At 40.5% G+C, this 20,437-nt stretch overlaps 1 protein-coding gene across 9 annotated transcripts in view; it reads left to right on the forward strand.

Moving 5' to 3' along the window:
• LOC137423404 (roundabout homolog 2) overlaps positions 1-20,437 on the forward strand; it is a 409,307-nt gene that overhangs the window by 23,818 nt on the left and 365,052 nt on the right. For all 9 annotated transcript variants that reach the window (XM_068110526.2, XM_068110534.2, XM_068110527.2 and 6 more), the window contains exon 2: positions 8,294-8,620. In XM_068110526.2, the coding sequence (XP_067966627.1) occupies positions 8,294-8,620 (327 nt within the window). The remainder of the gene's footprint in view (positions 1-8,293; positions 8,621-20,437) is intronic.

Raw genomic sequence — 20,437 nt, forward strand, 5'->3', positions numbered from 1 at the left:
ACTTTCATCGACCTTTACGGATTATCGTCGACTTTGTCGAGATTTGCCTCGCCATTCGCGGATTTTGCCTCACCATTCGCGGTTTGTTCCTCTCTATTCACAGATTTTCGTGATTTGGTAACCTATCCCCCTTTTTCCATTGAAACTATGCCCTGCCATTCGCAGTTTCGCAATTCGTGGCATTTTCCAGAAACGTATCCCCCGCGAATAGCGGGGTCCGACGGTATGTGTATGTATATATATAAATATATCATTATATATGTATCTATATATATGTATATATATATATATATGTAATTTCAAAACACACCTAGTCACAAGTGTTCCTTACTGACTGGGTCCTCAGTTGAGGTCCTCAGCATCATCCCGTTTTGGCCCTTCAACCTCGATACGGTCAGCAAAAAACACATTCATGTAAAAGGACACCCACTCCTGCAACACACACATCTCCACTTCTCTTACACGCTCAGTCACTAACCCTTTAAGCTGAAATGAACCACCACCCAACACCCACAACCTCAACCTACACCATTCCACGTGCCTCCATAAACTTCCTCCAAATCCAAAGTGAGCCTTTCAAGGCAACCTGGGCCACTCTGTCACATAACCTCCTTCTTTCTGTCTCATACACTCCAAGCCGAGCAAGAAATGCAGAAAAGGAATTGCCAATATACCCTCGACACCCCACCTCAAATGGCTGACACGAAACTCGCCAACCCTTCTCCCATCACTCTGCCTCCAGCTCACTGTACTTTCCTCTCTTCCTCTCGTGGACCTCCTCCATGTTCACTTCCCAAGGTACAGACAATTCCCCAAAGATGACTTGTTCTACCTGACCAGATGACAATGTCAGGCCGCAACCTTGTCACACAGATCTCCTCTGGAATACCAATTGTGGCTTTAGGTCTGCCACCACCTGCCAATCACAAGCAGCTGACAGACATCTTGCTTTACACCTCCTCCTCTTTCCACCTCTTACCACTTGGCCCTCTGAGACAAACAACACCTCTCCCCCATCGTTCTCGTTCTCCACTCTTTTCTCTCTCGATCTCAGCACCTCTTTTTGCACCATCTGCACTACCACCGCCAGCACTTGATTATGCCGCCACTTGTATCTTCCTGCTGCCAATGCTACTGAGCATGCACTCAGTGCATGCTGCACCATTCCCAAACTTCCAAACAAATAACATCTCTCCTCCTGCAACAACCCCCACAATCTCAAGTTTACTGGTGATGGAAGCACATCATACGTTTCCCGCAACAGGAAACTCAACAATATTGGCTCCATCCTCCAAATCTCTTGCCACTTCAATGTCCTCAGCTGCACACCTTCCCACTACGTGCAAGCACCTTGCTGTGCCTGTCCGACTGCTTTCAAATATCTCCCCTCCTCCTCCTTTCTTCTCACCTCCCTGTCAACCATCTTCCTCCTCTCTTTCACACATGCATTTCCCCCATCGCTCATGCTTCATCCACCCCAAGCCATGCTTCCCATGCTGTACCATCCCCACGACCTCCTCCTGTTGCAACCGCTCCTTCATCTCATCCACCTCTGCTCTTGCATTCCACTTCCAACTTCCCTTCCTCTCTGGGAGAGCATTCTTTACCACTGCATCACTTGAATCCCACAACATCATGAACTCCCGCACCCTCACCACCTTAAACTCCTCGGTTAATGATGTCAAGGGAAACTGGAGTTTTCCACCCTGACCATAATAGGCATATATATATATATATTACTGAATGAGCAATGAGCTCTCGGCTCAAACATCAGTCTTTGATTGGTTGTTGAGTATTAAAGCAATTGGGATATCCTGTAACACTAATGTACTGAGTAATAGTCATTCAATCCCAAAGCATGGTGGAGGCACCTCTTCATTAAGCACTCACAAACGCATCCTTGTATTTCCAAAGTACACTGCAGGTGGATCCTTTTCATATTAATATATACATGCATGTGGATGTGTAAATTTGTCTTTGTTTATCGGTCACTTTCCAGGCTCTGGTACTTTGGGTAGCATTTCAGAAAATTTATAATTGAAGTTTTGTTTCCATGCTTGCCTTTATCCAGCATAATCACTAATAACTATTGAGCATTTAGTTATTTAGTTATTTTATTTGTTTATTTATTTATGTCTTTCTGCAACATATAATCTCAGGAATGTGTGAATTAAAGCTACTAGGACGTGCCCGTACGTGGGTGCCCGTTCCTTGGTGCGGCCCAGCATCTAGTCGAGACCCAGTCACCCAGGCCGATCACCCATTCCGACCCCAAATTCCTCATCGACGATAACTAAACAATATATTATATGAATCGCACCGTACATACCTCCTTCTAGATCTTGTTCTTGTCTTGATATACTCACTCAGGCTCCCCCATCCCTCCCCCATCCTCCACGACTCCTCCACGACTCCTCCACGACTGAGTCCTCCCAGCTCCTCCAAATGGCGCCCGCTACGCCTCGAATTACTATCCGTAATGGCGCACGCGCTCTCACATCGGCCACGCCTACGCAACAACGTGTTCTGTGATTGGCTGGCCTATCCCGCAACCTGTTCTGTGATTAGTTTGGTAAATAAATCGCCATAGCTCGGTAACTACTTCTCCGATTAATATGAAACCTTGAAAAGGCACATCCTCAGGTCCCCAGCAATATATCTGGCAAGTTTCAATTAGATCGGACCCGTGGTTGTCGAGAAACAGCGGTCACAGACAAACACACACACACACAGACACACACACATACACACAGAGATTACTGGAATTATAGATAGATAATATACAGGTTGTTGATCACAAAGCTATTGTATCATGTTAAACAAAACATGTTATAAACCGACTTGTGGCAAAGTAAATGAAGCTTGGTGAGATGTACAAACCTGTTGACTTTATTTTCCAATTACATTTTCCAATCAAGTGAAATCAATGGGCTTCCCGAGAAATGCAACTTTTCAACAACCAGAAATAATACATGCCCCTGCAATTAATTTTTTAAAGAATCAGGTGTCATCCGATTGTTTGTGTTTGCTTTTATTGCTTTCTTCAAGATGCAAGTGCTAAAGTGGAGATACATTTGCTGTTGTTTAAGGAGTATATTTGCTGCATTAGTCGTGTCTACACATTCCGTGCATCGGGATTGGAAGGCGGGAGAGAGTTGATAAATGAATTTAATACAAAGAGGAGGAGAGAGGAGATGAAATAACAGGGAGTGTAGAGGTAAGGGAAGCAGGAGGGCGAAATTGGATGTGTTAGAAGATACTTGTAAGAGAGAAGGGAGGTTCTGCCAAATTATAACTTCTGTAATTTTTCTTCGATCTGAATAGAAATGAAAATCAAATTTGAACAAGAGTCTAAAATTCAAGGCTGTCTCTATCTCAAAAGATGCCAATTTCCACTCTTAAATGTACTGGCAAAATTTGAAATGTCACAGTGCATTTCATAAAATTTGCCTGTAGCTTTATGAATGTTTAAAAAATCAAAATATGGTGGCAGGAAATGCCTGGTTCACGATTTAAGTTACTGGAAGTATCGGATAATCTCAGATTAAACCCCTCATCTGGTGCATTTCAGGTAAGAAGTACCACATTTTGGACAATAAATTAAAATACATTATTTTTTAAATATTCTCTTAATTTCCTAAGAACATAGAAACTTTCAAACTTTAGTACATTGTTTGCTTTCATTGTTAAGATACAACTGCGCCCAACAGAAATTGTCCACACGTGAAGGTCACGTGACTAAATTACATCCTTTTAGCACATATGTTCAGCGTTGACGCTTTTGTTTACCATTCTGCCAGATCAATTTGAAAGGCAAAGAATGTGGGGGTCCTAAATGACCAATGATAATTCTAACATTTTAACACCCGGCCCCTCAAAAGGTGCCCCGATAAGCACCTTAAGCACTTATCGGGGCCCCTTTAGCACCTGACTATATGATGGAAGGACACTCCTTATTCACTGGTACGATCTGACATTGTTTCTCTTTTGTCTATCATAACAATGAGGCATAACAATGTGGTTTTACCTTATTTTAATTTACTAATTTCCAATACAAATTGAACAGCAGTGTACCAAGCTTTAACCTGTCTTGTGAACTTGGTGAAATCGATTTACACCCTGTACTCTGCATTAGCTGCGTCGGAAATTGATATTATTATTATTTGTAGTACTCATTTATTTTCACCAAAAAATCCAGTCGGAGAAAGGGAAATGACAAAAAAAGGAAAAGAAAATTCGAATAAGTTCAAACCATAAACATCAGATTTTTAAACAAGTAACAGTTGTAACCCCTATATTTACTTGTGCTAATGTCACTACTAATGTCTGTGTACATACTTTGTAGATGAGCATGTACGAGTCAGTTTATAATTAATGTAGAGTTTGATGACATAATTCCCTTAAATCTCATTCCCCTTGTCCCTCACTTCCCATTTGTTAATCGTTTTATTCAATGAAGAGGTATCCTGCATTTTCTTGGGGGGGGGGGGGCACCAGGCATTTTGGGTCACGTGGTATGATAGCTAGCCATGTAGGTCATGTTTGGTCATTCAATAATACTTAGGCACGCCCCTATAAGAGTGAGGGCAGGAGTGTCGGTGTAAGAGAGTTGGCCAGATTCCATTCGGAGTTTGACGAGTGTGGTTGAGCGCCTCTCCGTGCCAAGGTTGAGTGTTGGCAAGACTCAAGGCGCCTGCAGAGCTTGCTCGAGAACTCTTCCGCTTGCCCACCTGAAGGTGTGAGCTCCCCAAGTCTGGACTCGCGACACGGAACCATTTTATGACCGATCACGTGTGATTTTCTGTATATATTTATCCTGGAAATTTTCATTTTTTTCATTTGTATGTTCCCTTTCCTTCTCTCTGTGGTCCATGGCATTGGAGAGGGGTTAAGTTATTTGTTCGTATTTTATGTCTGTCCAGCATGAAGGATCCGACAGTTTTGTACATTGTGTGTCCTTTTTTACTATTATTATCATCGGCATTATTGATAATATATTATACAGCCAGTTTTGACTTTACGCTCTGTCGACTTGGTGAGGAAAGAATTGGTTTTCATGTGAACTCTGAGGTCACAATTACTGTTTGTTCACTTTTTTGGATCTTGAGGTGACGAGAGCTTGACCATAACATTTCTCGACTCCGCATTGATGTTTCATGTATGCTTCTCTCGAATTTGCCTTTCCTTTAGCTTAGTAACACCATCAGGCATTGGTAGAGGAACTTTAGGAATAGCTTGAGAATGAATCCTCGACTGTGCTCCGGCTCCCCACGGTGCTTAACATATAAAAGTTCTGTTCATTTCATGCAGTGATCCATAATAGCCATACTCTCCAGCATTGTGGGCTCTCACTCATTAATAGTCTCTGCTGAAATGCAGAGGGCAGAATTTCTCGTGAGATGTCGCTTTAAACGCAATAACGTGTTTTCACTCGCTGGAGCGATGTCGCAAAATAACCTGCACCACGGTCTCTTTTTAAATCGCGATGGCAACCAAAAGCTTAAGATGAGTTCCAAGTCACAGATATGCAATGTTACAATTGTAAGAGACAAATTGTATCTTCAATGTCCATCATTAGTTATCCTCAAACAATGTTTTTGTTTTCTTCTGGATGCAGTCAAATTATACCTACGTCGCATTGCCGGAAAAAAAAATGGCAAAACAAAATAATTTGGCAGAATTCCTTTAAACTCATAATCCTGCATTGTGGATAGCATTAAAGATCTCATCTTTAATAATCCAATCTGAAGTATGTTTCACCAATTTCCGGTACCCTGGCTAATTTCCACATTTCCCATATTAGTCAAGGGAAAGAATGATCCTCAAGGTTGGCAAACCTTACTCCATCAGAGAAATTTCTGTTCCCTAACAATCATGGCTGTTCCAAGGTGGTCTGCTCAAGGTGAGCTTCCAATGAGAGATCAAATCAAAATACACCAACATTTACAACACTTAGTGATGGCAAAATTGCTTCTGGATTACCTGATAAAGCTGGTGGAGGAGCTTCTGAGTTTCTCATGTTTAACTGAAGAAAAATTATTTATTTTTCTTTGGTGGGCGGAGAGATCCACAGCATGATTAAGCTAACTCTTCGATTACAAGATTTTCATTAATATCATGAATTGACATATGTGGGAAAATTAATTTTCATTAATTTCATTTTCATAAATTTTCATTAATTAAAAAAAAATTCCCACATATGGCAATTCATTTGTTATAATCCTGTTAATTTATTTAATTTTGTGTTAATTGTGTTAATTTACTTAATTTACTGGGCGACCCTGACCAGGTATGCAATTTTCCCACATATGTCAATTAATTAATCATTAAATCCTGTTCCTTAATTTATTTCATATCATTACCCTCGCCAGAAGGTAATGGTGTTGGCTTAGTGGTTGGTTAGGGTGGCTTAGTGGTTGAGCCTGGTGTTCGCTTAGTGGTTGAGCCTGGTGTTGGCTTAGTGGTTAGGGTGCCGGCTTGGGATCCTCGGATCCTGGGTTCGAATCCCGGTCGATCGCTGAATTAACGCCAGGGGGGTTGACTCAACCTGTCATCTTTCCGAGGTCGGCAAATTGAGTACCAGCATGCTGGGATGAATGATCACGGTGTGTACCCAGATTCAGGATAGGTACACCGTATCCCTGCGCATCGTAAGAGCGTGACCAAGGGTTGGCGTCAGTAAGGGCATCCGGCCATAAAAACATTGCCTCAAACAGGGAACCATGATTGTCATGGGGCCCGCAAGGCTAACCCCTGCTCTAGCGGGGAAAATGGCCCTAAAACGATCATTCATTCACCCTCGCCAGAAGGCAGGGTATTGCATTTGAGTTTGTTTGTTTGTCTGTTTGTCCGCACAGAATAAATATGATTTTCTCTGCAACCGTTGGTCCGATTGACAGGAAATTTTCACCATAGGTGCAACTCCACCTCTACAATTTTTTTAATGATAATTATGACGTCATAGGTCACGTGGTTCAGCCGCCATCTTGGAAAAACCGAAAAAGGTTGCACCTCTATATCTCCGAAAGCGCTGAATAGAAAAAATTGAGACATGACTCATTGTAAAGAACTCTCCATGGGGAATAAAATATGTTAATGATGATGTCATAGGTGCCTCCATTATGACGTCATAATTCGACACATACAAAACTTCATCCAATTAAGATGAAATTTCTTGAGCATTATCTAGGAATAAATTAGTTTAGAAAAAAAAGAATGATGTCATCGGTCACGTGGTTCGGCCCCCATATTTTTTTTTAACACAAAAGCCTTAAAAACCACTGAAAATACATCCTGGCGAGGGTTTGCAATCTCTGATTGCTCTTTTTCTTGTTATTATTTGTAATTGGTGTATATCGGTGTCATTGAGTGAATGAATGATCGTTTTAAGGCCATTTTTCCCCACTAGAGTGGGGGTTAGCCTGGCGGGCCCCATGACAATCATGGTTCCCTGTTTTGAGGCAATGTTTGTATGGCCGGATACCCTTACTGATGCCATTGATGTCATTGAGTGAATCAGGATATATATTTCTGTAATGCACTTGGGCTCATAATAGCCTCTTTCACTACCTTCATGAAGCACCAATTGCGAGTGATTTGGGTGCAATTTGGTTGTTGCTGAGCTGACAGCTGGGTTAATACATTTGGTTGGGATGTGTTTTTCTCTGCCTGCAATCGATATAAATTTCTCAGCAACAAGAGCAGGAAGCCAGATCTGAGAACAGATTTCTGGGCCAGCTATGTCTGGGAATGGATATCAAGGGTAAATGTCAGGTTTGTGGAAGTCAAGCCAACATTGTCAAACCACTAGATCCACTAGCCAAGCCAGCCCTGGCAGTAGGCCTGACATGGGATTGCCTGCCATTATCGATATTTTTTTTTCCCAGTATCTCCACAGATAGCTGTGTTCGATGTAATTAGCTGTCCATATTTCTGGCCCACTGGCCAAAGCAATTAGGCAGAATGGGTCACCGAGGGAAATGCAAGGACTACCAGAGCAACGCTCTCTAACATCAGATAGCAAAGTTTGGGGAATTGTAAATGAAAATTTAACATCAATCATTTCCTGCAGCAATTTTACCAAACGGATATTAAATTGCATAATTGTATTGATCTCAGAAATGATACAGTAATTTGGGGATTATTCAGGAAAGTAGGGCATTATCAATTATGTCTTTTTGATAGGTTATGGTTTTGATGTTTTGCAGTGTTTCTAACACCTGATTTATAGTACTGCAGTCATTGGTCAACAAAATTGATTGTATCATTACTAAAAATGACTTTTCTCCTCCAGGATCTCGTCTACGCCAGGATGACTTCCCACCAAGAATAGTGGAACACCCTTCAGACCACATTGTGTCCCGGGGAGACCCAGCAACCCTGAACTGCCAAGCCGAGGGCCGCCCTGCACCATCCATCGAGTGGTATAAGGACGGGGAACGAGTAGAGACAAATCACGAGGAACCGCGCTCGCATCGTACACTACTGCCTACTGGTGCCCTTTTCTTCCTGCGCATCTTCCATGGACGTCGCTCAAAATCCGACGAGGGCTCATACGTGTGCATAGCACGTAACTACCTTGGGGAAGCGACCAGCCGCAATGCCTCGCTTGAGGTCGCATGTGAGTAGGACCTACATGAGGTGCAGATACTTGGGTTGGTTTCCTCCTGGATAATTGTATTGTATAGCCATGTTGTTTTACTGTATATCTATAAATGTGTTTTCATTTGGGGGAAATCTATTTATTTCATATTCCCCTTTCCCCAATTTCACTCCTAACTTCTCTCTCCTTATTCCTCCTTCCCCTCAATGTCATTTGCCTTCTTCACACCATGCCTCTCACACGCTTTGTCCTCCTTTCTAAAGTCTGTCCTTATCGCTACTCTTACTTTACCCACTTTTAATTTTCTCATTTCTGCACCACTCCATTCTCCCTCATCTGTGGATAATATATAGATGGCTTTTGATTTTATGGCTGTATATCTTAACTCCAGCACCACCTTCTTTTTTCATCAAATGCCTTTCAGGCTATATTAATGTCCTTTAGCAGTGCTGTATCGGACCTCGACATAAAATTGGTACCACAATCTTGAAAATGTCTCGATTTATAAATTTCAAGAATAAAAAGTACAAGACCTCATTCGATAGACTGATCACCTATGAACAGTTTAATCAAGTGAATGATCCGCAACTGGATTGAATTTAATCAAACAACACTGCTGTTCCATCAAACAACAACGCCATCAAAATTTGGAATTTGTCAGGGTGCCCTCTATAGCTCACCTACTCTTCGCCAAGCACACCATTGAATCTTTAACATCCACCAGCGAATTAGGGAAGACGTGACACCCAGTTTAAAGTCCATCCAATGCACGGCACACAAATTGATGAATCACCCTGCCTGTAAAACACTGGTATGACAGTTTATAACTGGGTCGAGATTCAAACCCACGCTAGACAGCTGTGAAGTAGGTGTGCATACCTCAAGGCTATCCTGAGAACCCATTTCAAGCATGTAGTTGTCACAATATGTTAGAAATGCTGCAAAGGTCAAAGTTGGAACAAGCAGACAATTAATTTGAGAGAAAATTCACAGATACTTGTGTATATGCTGTGATATAATTTATTTGTTGTATCGATCAGTAGGAAAGATGCACATTTCTGGAAATTGAACCAATTCTGGAATTGAAATTGAAAAATTTTGATCGTCCCGTAAATCTATGCAGAACACATCCCCACAGTGAGCGGAGACCTGCTATAACTCAATCCCCTTAGCAAACCATTAAATATTTGTTGTACACCGTACCTTTCCTCTGCCATCTCCAGGCGCTGCATACCGTCATTTACGGGCACTGAAGGGGGCTCGGCAGTGACGCACGCTGAAAGGGAGTACTCAGTTTTCACTCTGGTTGTTTTCTTGTTTGTTTTCTTGTTTTCTTGCTTGTTTGTCTGGGCGATATCTCAGCCATCCTTCGAGCTAGGAAGCTGAAATTTCGGAACAATAGTGAGCTAGTACTTTGTCAAAAACGGTATTTTTTGTTTTTTTTATTAATCAATTAATTAATGAGTTATTTAATTATTAGCGATTGATTAAGTACTTATTTAATTAATTAAATATCCTTTCTCTTCTGGCCATTATCTCAGGCACCTTTTGAGTTAGGAAGCTGATATTTGGACATGCCAATGACCAGGTGATTTGGCTGCAAAAGCTATTTTTGATTTATTAATTAATCAATTAATCAATTAATAGATTTATTATTTAATTATTCGATTAATGACGATTTTTTTTTCGTTACAGATTCGGATGAAATGATGGTGGTTTATGTGTTCTCTGAGCCAATTGATTGATTATTTGTTTTTTTTTGATTATTATTTATTTATTTTCATTATTCATTATTTCTTTATTTATCTTTCTCATCTGGGCAATATCTCAGGCACCTTTTGAGCTAGGAAGCTAATATTTGGACATGAGAGTGACCAAGTGATGTGGCTATAAAGGATATTTTGATTTATTGATTAATTATTTAATCGATTAATTATTTATTGATTAATCAATTATTTATTTATTAATGACTTTTTTTTTTAATGAATATTCTAAAAGATACATCTTCGGATGATCCCTGGTGTTGGGCTAGCGGCTAGGGTGCCAGATTAGGATTCCTAGGATCCTGGGTTCGAATCCCGGTCGATCGCTGAATTAACGCCAGGGGGGTTGACTCAGCCTGTTCATCCTTCCGAGGTCGGCTAATTGAGTACCAGTTCACTGGTAATTCCCTGCTTGTCGTAAAAGGCGACAAAAAGGGTTGGCGGCAGGAAGGGCATCTGGCCGTAAAACATTGCTTCAAAAAGGGGACCGAAAAACAACAACAACCACGGTCCCCGAAAAAGGCCAACCCCCGCTTGCGGGGAAAAAATGGCCTCTAAAGGTGGTTTTTTTTTAATACATCTTCGGATGAAGCACTAGTGGTTTAGTTATGCTATTAGCCAATTGATTAAGAAAATATTTTATGACAATCTTTTATTGATTTTAATTATGCAATTAATCGATCAATTATTGTACACCTCTCCCTCCCAATGCACTCTCTATGAGCTGCTCTGCGGTATTGCCGCGCTGTAGGATATTTAATTATTTGGCATGGGGGGGTGTACTTTGAATGTATCTGTACTTGTTTTAAATGATTTTATTCCAAAACTACTAATATGTAGCTGGTAAGGTCACTTAAACAAATCATGAACATTATTTGCACTTTTAGCTTCGAGCTGCCTTACAGGTTTATTTTAACTTTGATTAAATTTTTGTTTTCAGTTTTCATAGTCACCGCGGTCCATTAAGGCCCTGGTAAAACAAATTTGGTGGTCTCAAAATTTTTCAGGTCTCAAAACTTCATTGACATAACGCTGACTAGTGAGATTGCCTTCGATGATGACCAGAGGTGTCCTGAAACGGGTGGAAATGCCAGCCCATACCATCACACTAGTAGGTTGTAGACAGATCAGGGTAGTACTACCATTCGGATTTAGGAGCGTTAAAGTGGTGCCCGGAACCACCTTACACACTCAGTGTCAGGATTTTTGGTCTTACTTTCTGTCTCACTCAAACGATCGCTACCGGGCTAGCTTTAATCTCTCCTGCTTGCAAACAAACGTCATACACTTTTCTTACTCATTTTCACTCCTCACCTTTACATTCTCTCTCTTTTAATTCCCTTTATGCAGTTATTTTATTTAAGGCCTGGCCTCGATGAGGACTATATAGTGGATGACTGGAGCCTTCAACATTAAAAAAATTAATCAGTGCCTTCAGAAAGTATTCACACCCCTTGACTTTTTTCCACATTTTGTTTTGTTAAAGCCTGAATTTAAAATGAATTTTAAAAAATCCAGATTTAAAAAATGGAAGTGAAAATAACAAGCCGATTAGATTTTGGTTATATCGGTGGGATACAAAATATAAACTGTCCAGGCTGGCGGAGGTATGTGCTCTACCGAGTGCCATTCTCATGGGTTGTTTTTTTGTCCTTTTAATCCCTCCTCACCATTTTATTTTATCCTTCCCCTTGTTCCCTAGCTTATTTTAGCTCATATCATTATGGTTTGCGATTGTCAATAGTTATTTATGGTCATTTGGATTCTGTTATTGTATTTCTAGATTAAATAATTTGTTAAAATAATCAAAGTGATGTTACTCATTCACTTCCATCGTTCCATTATTCTCTAAATTAGTCAACCGGTTTAGAGCAATGTTGGCAACTTCTTGCTAATAGAGTATTGACCTGTCCAGGGTAATTTCTTAGCTACATTAATGTTCATGTCCATGACTGTGACCACGTTGATGGACTTAGACGCAATATAAACTGACTGTTACTGCAATATACTTAATTGTAATTGAACTATTTTTATGATCCACTGTAAAATTTCCATTAGCGGTCACATTTATGGTGGGGGAGAGGACGGGGGTGAAGCATGAGGAATTGGTGTCATGGGGTGACAGTATGAAGAAGCTTCCAAGCACAATAATGCAGAAATACAGGTGTCTTGGTCGAGCTGAACTCCATGGGGTTGATAAAGCTTCGGATATTAGGTGCTTTCAACTAGTTCATATAATTCTCCTGGCTCACCTGCCCGAACAACATACCAGGAGGGTCTTGTTGCATGCTGTTCATAATCAGCTCAGAAGCATAATTTAAGCGAGTGTCTGCAAGTCTCCAAAACAATGCAGAAACTTTAATATGTGAACATGATCCAGGAATTGAATTCCCCCCTGGAGTTAGCTTCGTATTGGAAAGAAGTCACAGCTTCACTCCAAAATATTAAGAGCATTATCTGAGGTACCTTATTGCACCTTACATATACAGTATATATAGTAGGTTCTGCAGAAATGCTTGATACGTTTACAAGTACAGTCCAACGTTAGAAGTTGGGCCAACGATCTAGATATGCCACTATGCAAAAACAAATAACCTGCATACATATACTTAATTGTAATTGAACTATTTTTATGATCCACTGTATATATACAGGTATATATGTACAGGTATATATATATATATATATATATATATATATATATATATATATATATATATATATATATATATATATACATACACACACACTAGCTAAAGTACCTGACGTTGCTAGGAAATGCAAAGTCACTGTACTGGGAATATGAAGAGATGAGGGGGAGGGGGGAGAGAGAGAGGAAGGGCAAGAAGATAAAAAAATTTCATTTATTAGTCTTTGTAAAATTACAAAAGTAGCATTTGAAAATTGTAATTTCTATAACTGTAAACTGTGAAATAAAAACCGCAATGAAAATTTACGTAAAGAAGTGTAAATGCATTCGTAAAAAAGATGAAAAACAAGTACAGATTCTCACCAAATTCTCACCAAAAAATCTCACCCCCATGCCAAACAAGTAAATATCCTCCAGCGCGGCATTGCCGGGGGGTGCCTTCGGCGCCCGCCGCCGTGCAGCTCATAGAGACTGTATTGAAAGGGAGAGGTGTACAATAAATTGATTGATTAATTGCATAATTAAAATCAATAAATAATGGTAATAAAATATTTTCTTAATCAATTTGCTCATACTAATAGCATACCTAAACCACCAGTGCTTCATCCAAAGCTCTAACTTTTTGAAAATTAACTAAATAAGTCATTAATCATGAAAAAAAATTCATTGATTAATCAATAAATCAAAAATATACTTCATAGCCGAATCACTTGGTCACTGTTGCATCCAAATATCATCTTCCTAACTCAAAAGGTGCCTGAGATAATGCCCAGATGAGAAAGGAAATAAATAAGTACTTAATTAATCAATAATCATTAAGTAACTAATCAACTCATTGATTAATCAAAAAACAAAAAATACTGTTTTTGCCAAAGCACATGCTCACTATTGTGCCGAAATTTCAGCTTCCTTGCTCAAAGGATGGCTGAGATATCATCTGGACAAACAAACAAACAAAAGACGTCATGCAGAGGACGATACTTGCAAAATCCACCCCCCCCCTCCCCCCTGAAAAAAAGGTTGCAATTGATCCAGCAAATTGACCATTTCATCAAGATAAAAATTGAGGATCTTGATCAAAGCTCAGGTCAATAGGATGAAAAGAGATTTTTAGATGAAAATTGATGCTTTTGGAAGTTTGACCTAGAGTTTACCTTTGACCTTTTGACCTCAAAAATAGTTTGTTTCCCAATGTAGTGATTCAATATACAAATGCTGTTCAAGTTTCAAGGCAATCGGATTTAAAATGGCGATTTTAGAAATTTGACCTCCAGATGACCTTTGACCTATGACCTCAAAATGAATAGGCTTTTTAATTGTGATGAACTCTACAACTTGGTGAAGATTCATGACAATCGGTTTAGAATTGTGACTGTAGGCGAGTGACATATAGACAGACAAACAAACAAATAGACAGACAGACAGACAGACAGAATGAAAAATCAATCATAGAGCGACACTTGGCAAAAGAGAACAAAGTAGAATGGCACTCAGTAGAGCATCCTTTTGACTTCACAAATAATTGGTGGTTGAATTATGTGACCTGATATGCAAAACTTCTTCAAATTAAGTTAATCTGTTGAAAATTGTCAATTTTAGAAATTTGGCCTATGTTGACCTTTAGGCCTATGTTGACCTTTTAGCCTATGTTGACCTCAAAAATAGTTAGTGGTTGGTTTCAGTAAGCTGATATGCAAATCCTATTCAGATTTCAAGTCAATCGGATGAAAATTGACGATTTTAGAAATATGAGAAAAAGTGGTTGACCGTTGGCCTATGTTGACCATTTGGCCAATGTAGATCTCAAAAATAGTTGGTGGTTGAATTCAGTTCGCTGATATGAAAATCCCATTCAAATTCCAAGTCAATCGGATGAAAATTTAATTGAGGATTTTAGAAATTTGAAATTGTTGTTGACCTTTGGCCTATGTTGACCTTTTGGCCTATGCCGACCTCACAAATATTCGGTGGTTGAATTCAGTTAGCTGATATGAAAATCCTATTGAAATTTCAAGTCAATCGGATGAAAATTGAGGATTTTAGAAATTTTTAAAAAGTGGTTGAACTTTGGCCTATGTTGACCTTTTGACCTCAAAAATATATAGTATTTTGTCAGAACATGAACTCTACCATTTGGTGAAGCTTCGTGAAGATCGGTTTAAAATTGTGACCTGTAGGCAAGTATGAGTGAGTGGACAGACAAACACACAAACCAGAGTGATCAACATACTCGTCCAAAAAAATTTTTTTTGCTGAGCAATAATGCACAAGCTCAACCAATATACTTGAAACATCTTCGATTTTGCAAGTAACAAACTAGAAAGAAAGAAGGAAACCGGAGTGAAAACTGAGTAGTCCCTTTCAGCACTCGTCATTGCCGAGCCCCCTTCGGTGCCCGGCGATGACGTCATGTAGCGCCTGGAGATGGCATATGAAAGGAGCGGTGTACAACAACAGTCTCAATTGATATGTAGCAGTAGGTAGGTGATGCTTGCCTATAATCATAAAGCTTCTATTTATTATGTACCTACGCACCAAGCACGTTTGGTTATTGCTTACATGTGTAAGCATACCCCACTATGTGTGTGAGTGTGTGTGTGTGTGTGTGTATGTGTGTATGTATGTATGTATATGTATGTATGTATGTATATTCCCCTCTCTCTCATTCTCTCTTCACACCTTCTACCCCTTCCTACTTTATTCGTCCTCCCTTGTGTGTATGTAATTAATTTATTCCCCCTCGTAGTAATTTTATAATTATCACTATAATTGCCACATTTTAATGTCTACTTGCATCATGGTGCTTTTCCAATTTGTCTAATGTGTATTGGTCACATTTTTCTGTGCAGACCCATATGATTTGCTTAAGTGACCTTTTCCTATTGTGCTTTGTTTCTTTCACATTTATTTTTATGAAGACGAAAGGAAACGCTCACAGTGAAAATATTGTTGTTGTTCGAGGCTTCAGGAAAGCCTACCCTCGTGCTATCTTTCATCCCCTCATGGTAGTTGGTAATGTCTAGTGCATTCCTGACCTTTCCATTGTGTACGGGTGTGTTCCATAGAAAATTGTGATCTATCATGGCAAAGTGCTCATGTTTCTGGGAGAAATTCCAATGGGAGGGAGGAGAAAATGATCCTCCGCACTGTCTCGGTTGATGGTGTTCCTCAAGATAGCGTATGTCTGAAGCTCAGAATTTTCAAAAGCTCAGGCTTCAGGTTTCTCAGGCTTTGCACAGGCACTTTGAGGTTTTGTGCTCGGCTTGTTGTTTCACCACCCCCGGGTGTCACCTTCCAGGCAACTTGACTTTTGGCGAGTCCATGTGTTCTCCTCGCATGGCTGAAATAACCGTGTGGAATTATGCATGCACCATGGGGTTGGTGCTCTTGGACTAGCACATGACGGCTGCTTCCTCATTATTCTCGAGACGACCATTATTCCGTTTAACATGTGTTTGAGTTAGGAGTGGGGTCAGGACCACAGTGGGGCCTCAGCACGTGGCGAAAGGCCCTGTGACATTCGTTGTCAATAAAAAGATAGTCATGAAAAATGTATGCCCATACCTCTCGCCTTTACCCCAGTCTTTCTTCCCTATGATCCCACATTTCTTTAACACAAAATACTGCTAGGACAGAAAATGAAGCTGCTTCCAGCTTGAGATATGCTTAAGTTGCAATTATCTGCCCCTCCAGCCTTTCTTTGTCTCTGGTTGCCATGAGCATGCCTTCCTTTTCAGCGGCTTCAGGTGCCTTTGCAATGCACACCTTTGTGGGATGCGCCAACCGTGATTCAGGACAGATATTCCACCACATCGGTCAAATTGTGAACTAGTACGCACCATCCCTACAAACGCACACATTCTCCAACAGATGTGTGAATTGGGTGATATATTTCTGCTGTTGCGCCATGATCACAAAATAATTTTTCTACATGGTTGATTAATCACTATTTTTACTTACCAATCATGTGTCAAGGTGTTAATTTGATAAAATGCCTGGGGTTGTCTTGAATTCATTTGAGGAGTGGACTTAACACATGGGAAAATATAGCAAAATGTTTTTTTATTAACGATAGGTTTATCAACTGGAGGTTGGTATACCCTTATCAACTTTCGATTGATACACCGCCGCGTTCAAATTGTCTACCTACGCTTAAGTTGCAAGCGTAGGTAGACAAAGCCGCCTTTGTCTGGTGACCATGGTGACCAAGAATATACAGTGCATGATCGACTGTTTTTTTTGTTTTTTTTTGGGGGGGGGGGGGGGTTTAACTCACGTGGACTACCGTCCAGTTGAGTTCATCACATACCGAACCCTCCGGCGTCCGTCGTCTGTCGTCGTCGTCGTCTGTCGTCCGTTAACTATTCGACGTTAACACTCCAGCGTCCACAAATATCAACCGATTCTGATCAAACTTGACTTGCAGCATCCTTTCCCCAAGGACCAGGTTGGTATTACATTTCAGCCCGATCCGTTGAAAAATGGCGGACTTAGGCGACCATTTTGTTTTTGGTCATGAAAACGACGTTAACACTCTAGCGTCCACAAATATGAACAGATTTTGATCAAACTTAGAATGTTTAACCCTTACCACACAAGGTAGGTTGCTATTGCATTCCAACCCGATCCGTCACAAAATGTGGTAAAATAGCTGCTTGTCTTGTCGTCAGCCTGATTATGTATGCAAGGTATGTCAATGTTTGATGTTAGTCTTACATTCCATGATGTCTCACCACATGCAAGATAACGTCATGATTTCATCACCAGTGATTGCCAAGGAGTGTTTAGGCAAAAAATGTTTTTTTTATTTTGAAAAAAAAGGTTCCAATTTTTTTTTTTTTTTTGGTCTTGCTCTATAGTGCCTTCATAGCTATGTGAGAGGTAATATTAAATTATCCCCAATTCGTGTGTGTGTGTGTGTGTAATATAATCCACCACATAAAACACCGTGGCCGTTTGTGTGTTTGTCCAGTTGTCTGTCCCCCTTCATAAGGGTAGGTTTTAAAGGCCGATCTTTCAACACGAATGTGTGTTCACTACAGTCTATTTTTGAGGATAAAACAAACTCGAAAACCATTTTCCATAAAAGAGTAATTTTGTCTCTTCTATTGGAGGTGTAGATGGTGGCTCGCAAACCGAGCCCCAAGGGCGGTGTACAGAAGCGTTTTTTTTAAATAACAAAAAATGCAAGGCGCATGGAGGAGACATTCACTGCTCGTTATGTGCAACACACACAGAGTAAAACGAGTGTTCATTTACATCCATAGGATGTCTAATAAATAGAGAAGACATAAGCACCGCTCACACTCGGCCGAGGCTTCAGACTTTTGTCCGCTCACGAGGCTGCATCGTTGAATAAACTGTTCGAACGCATCATTTTTGACGGGCTTTTTAATAGTTACAAATATAAATTTTCCTTAGTGGGTGTAGCGAAGTGTTTAAGGCACCCACAAAAAAATAGAAAAAAATCCAAATGGATTTCTTTAAAATGCCAACAGGATGAGAGCATCACCGAGCAACGCCGAGTACTCCTGATAGCGCACAATACACAGTCCAATTTTCCTTCGTGTCGTTGCGCATTTTATTTTACTCTATCCGAGCTCATGCCATTAAACTTGGTCACCAGCCCAGATCCATCAAGCAAATGGTTTTTCTACTGTTGGACTAAATGTCTTGCAGCCTCGTGTTTTCTTTCTGTTGTCTTGACTAATGAAACGGTCCTCATCGGGACGACTGACGCACTTATTTTGGAACACTGCCTGAAAAAGCATTAACTCCGATCTTTAACGTGATTTGCTCCCATTAATTGTTCATGGTAAATGCACTGAATGAAGATTGTTTTATAGGCTAATGATGGCGAATCTCCATGGCATGTTGCTCTCATGGCTCACTGATGTTGCTTTGTTTTTGTCATTTAAAGTTTACGCTTTTGTTTTATCACGTTCAGGAAAATTATGGCCAGCAGCTTCTTTGTCCATCATTTTTTTTAAAAAGTTTTGGAATATACCTGTTTTGTTGCGAGTGAGTGTTGCTGTAACTTTCTGATGTAAAGGCTAATATAATTGCTGGCCTCATGAAATATTCAACAAGCGATGGTCGCTTGGTGAATTGGCTTTGAGAAACGCACGAGACATTTCAGTAATGGCTGAGATGCAACTGCTTGGTGTTCCCATCTGATCACGTGACTCGTGATGCTGGGATCTAAGCCTGGTGTTGGCTTTACGGTTAAGGTAGCTGGCTTTAGCTCTTAGGGTCTTGAAGTTGGAGCCCCCGTCGTTCCGATGAAATAACACCAGGTGGGTTGACTCAGCCCGCCATCCTTCCGAGGTTCGCAAAATCAGTACCTGTTTACTGGTAATAGGGGGCACTGCATCAGCGGCACAGGCACGCTTCGGGAAAATGATGCAACCAGCAGCCAAAGTTTGCATACGAAACAACAACATGCTGAAATCTAAAGTTCAAATCCAGATACTATTCTACCTTGTCTACTTGCATGTCTTTGTAAATGCATGCAAATGTACACATCTCATCCTATCCTTGTCCTAAATGTACAAGTAACATATGTTTAAGCTCCTCCCACAAGCTTTAGAGACTGCGGGTAAAAGCAATAACATTGGTGCTGTAAATAGATATCGAATCACCACCATTAAAGTCACTTCAGGCCACCTCAATCAAATTGTGATCAATTGCTGAAAGGGACAAGTTGGAAAGAAAGTTTTCAGTGGATAAAATTTACATTCGCTATTTTCTAATTTTGGAGTTGTGGGAATATAATGGCAGCAACTTCCTGCAGTAGCAGCACTAACGATGCGCTACACACCCAGGCCGGGCATCAGCTTGTTGCCTACAGGGTGCTGCCAGCAGTTGTTGTAGCAGATTGTTAACTCCATAGGGAGCCATCACTTCAATACAACCAAGCTGAGTTGTGCTGATGAAACAGCATGCAAGTGATCCTCTGTACTTGATGGGGGTCTGCCATGTGGAGAAATGTCGGAATAAAATTCTGACTGCAGGAAGTGAGCAGTGATGCAATACAATTCTTCAGTTCATTATTTCAACACGTGCAGATTTGCAGGAAATCTTTGAGAGAAACAAGATAACTGAGGTTGGTACGAATGTGCTTGATCAAATCGGTTAACAAAGGGTTAACACCCAATAGTCAGGGCCCTTAGGGATATTTTGGGGTCGTTTGGTTCAAATTCTTCCAAAAGCACCAAATTTGGCCCAGATGTTGCCCATGCCATACTCTTTCGATTTTTGACGGGCGCCAAGACGGGCGCCCCCCCCCGCCCCCGGGGCCCCATATTGGCGAAATACTAAATGGCCGCCACCCGGATTAGAGGAAAATCAGTTAAATAACCAAAAGGGTTGGAATCATGTATGATACCACTTTTCAGGGGTCTTCGAGGTCGAGGCATCCAA

The sequence above is a fragment of the Myxine glutinosa genome, chromosome 3 (genome assembly GCF_964187855.1).
Source record: "Myxine glutinosa chromosome 3, kmMyxGlut1.1, whole genome shotgun sequence".
NCBI classification, from domain to species: domain Eukaryota; kingdom Metazoa; phylum Chordata; class Myxini; order Myxiniformes; family Myxinidae; genus Myxine; species Myxine glutinosa.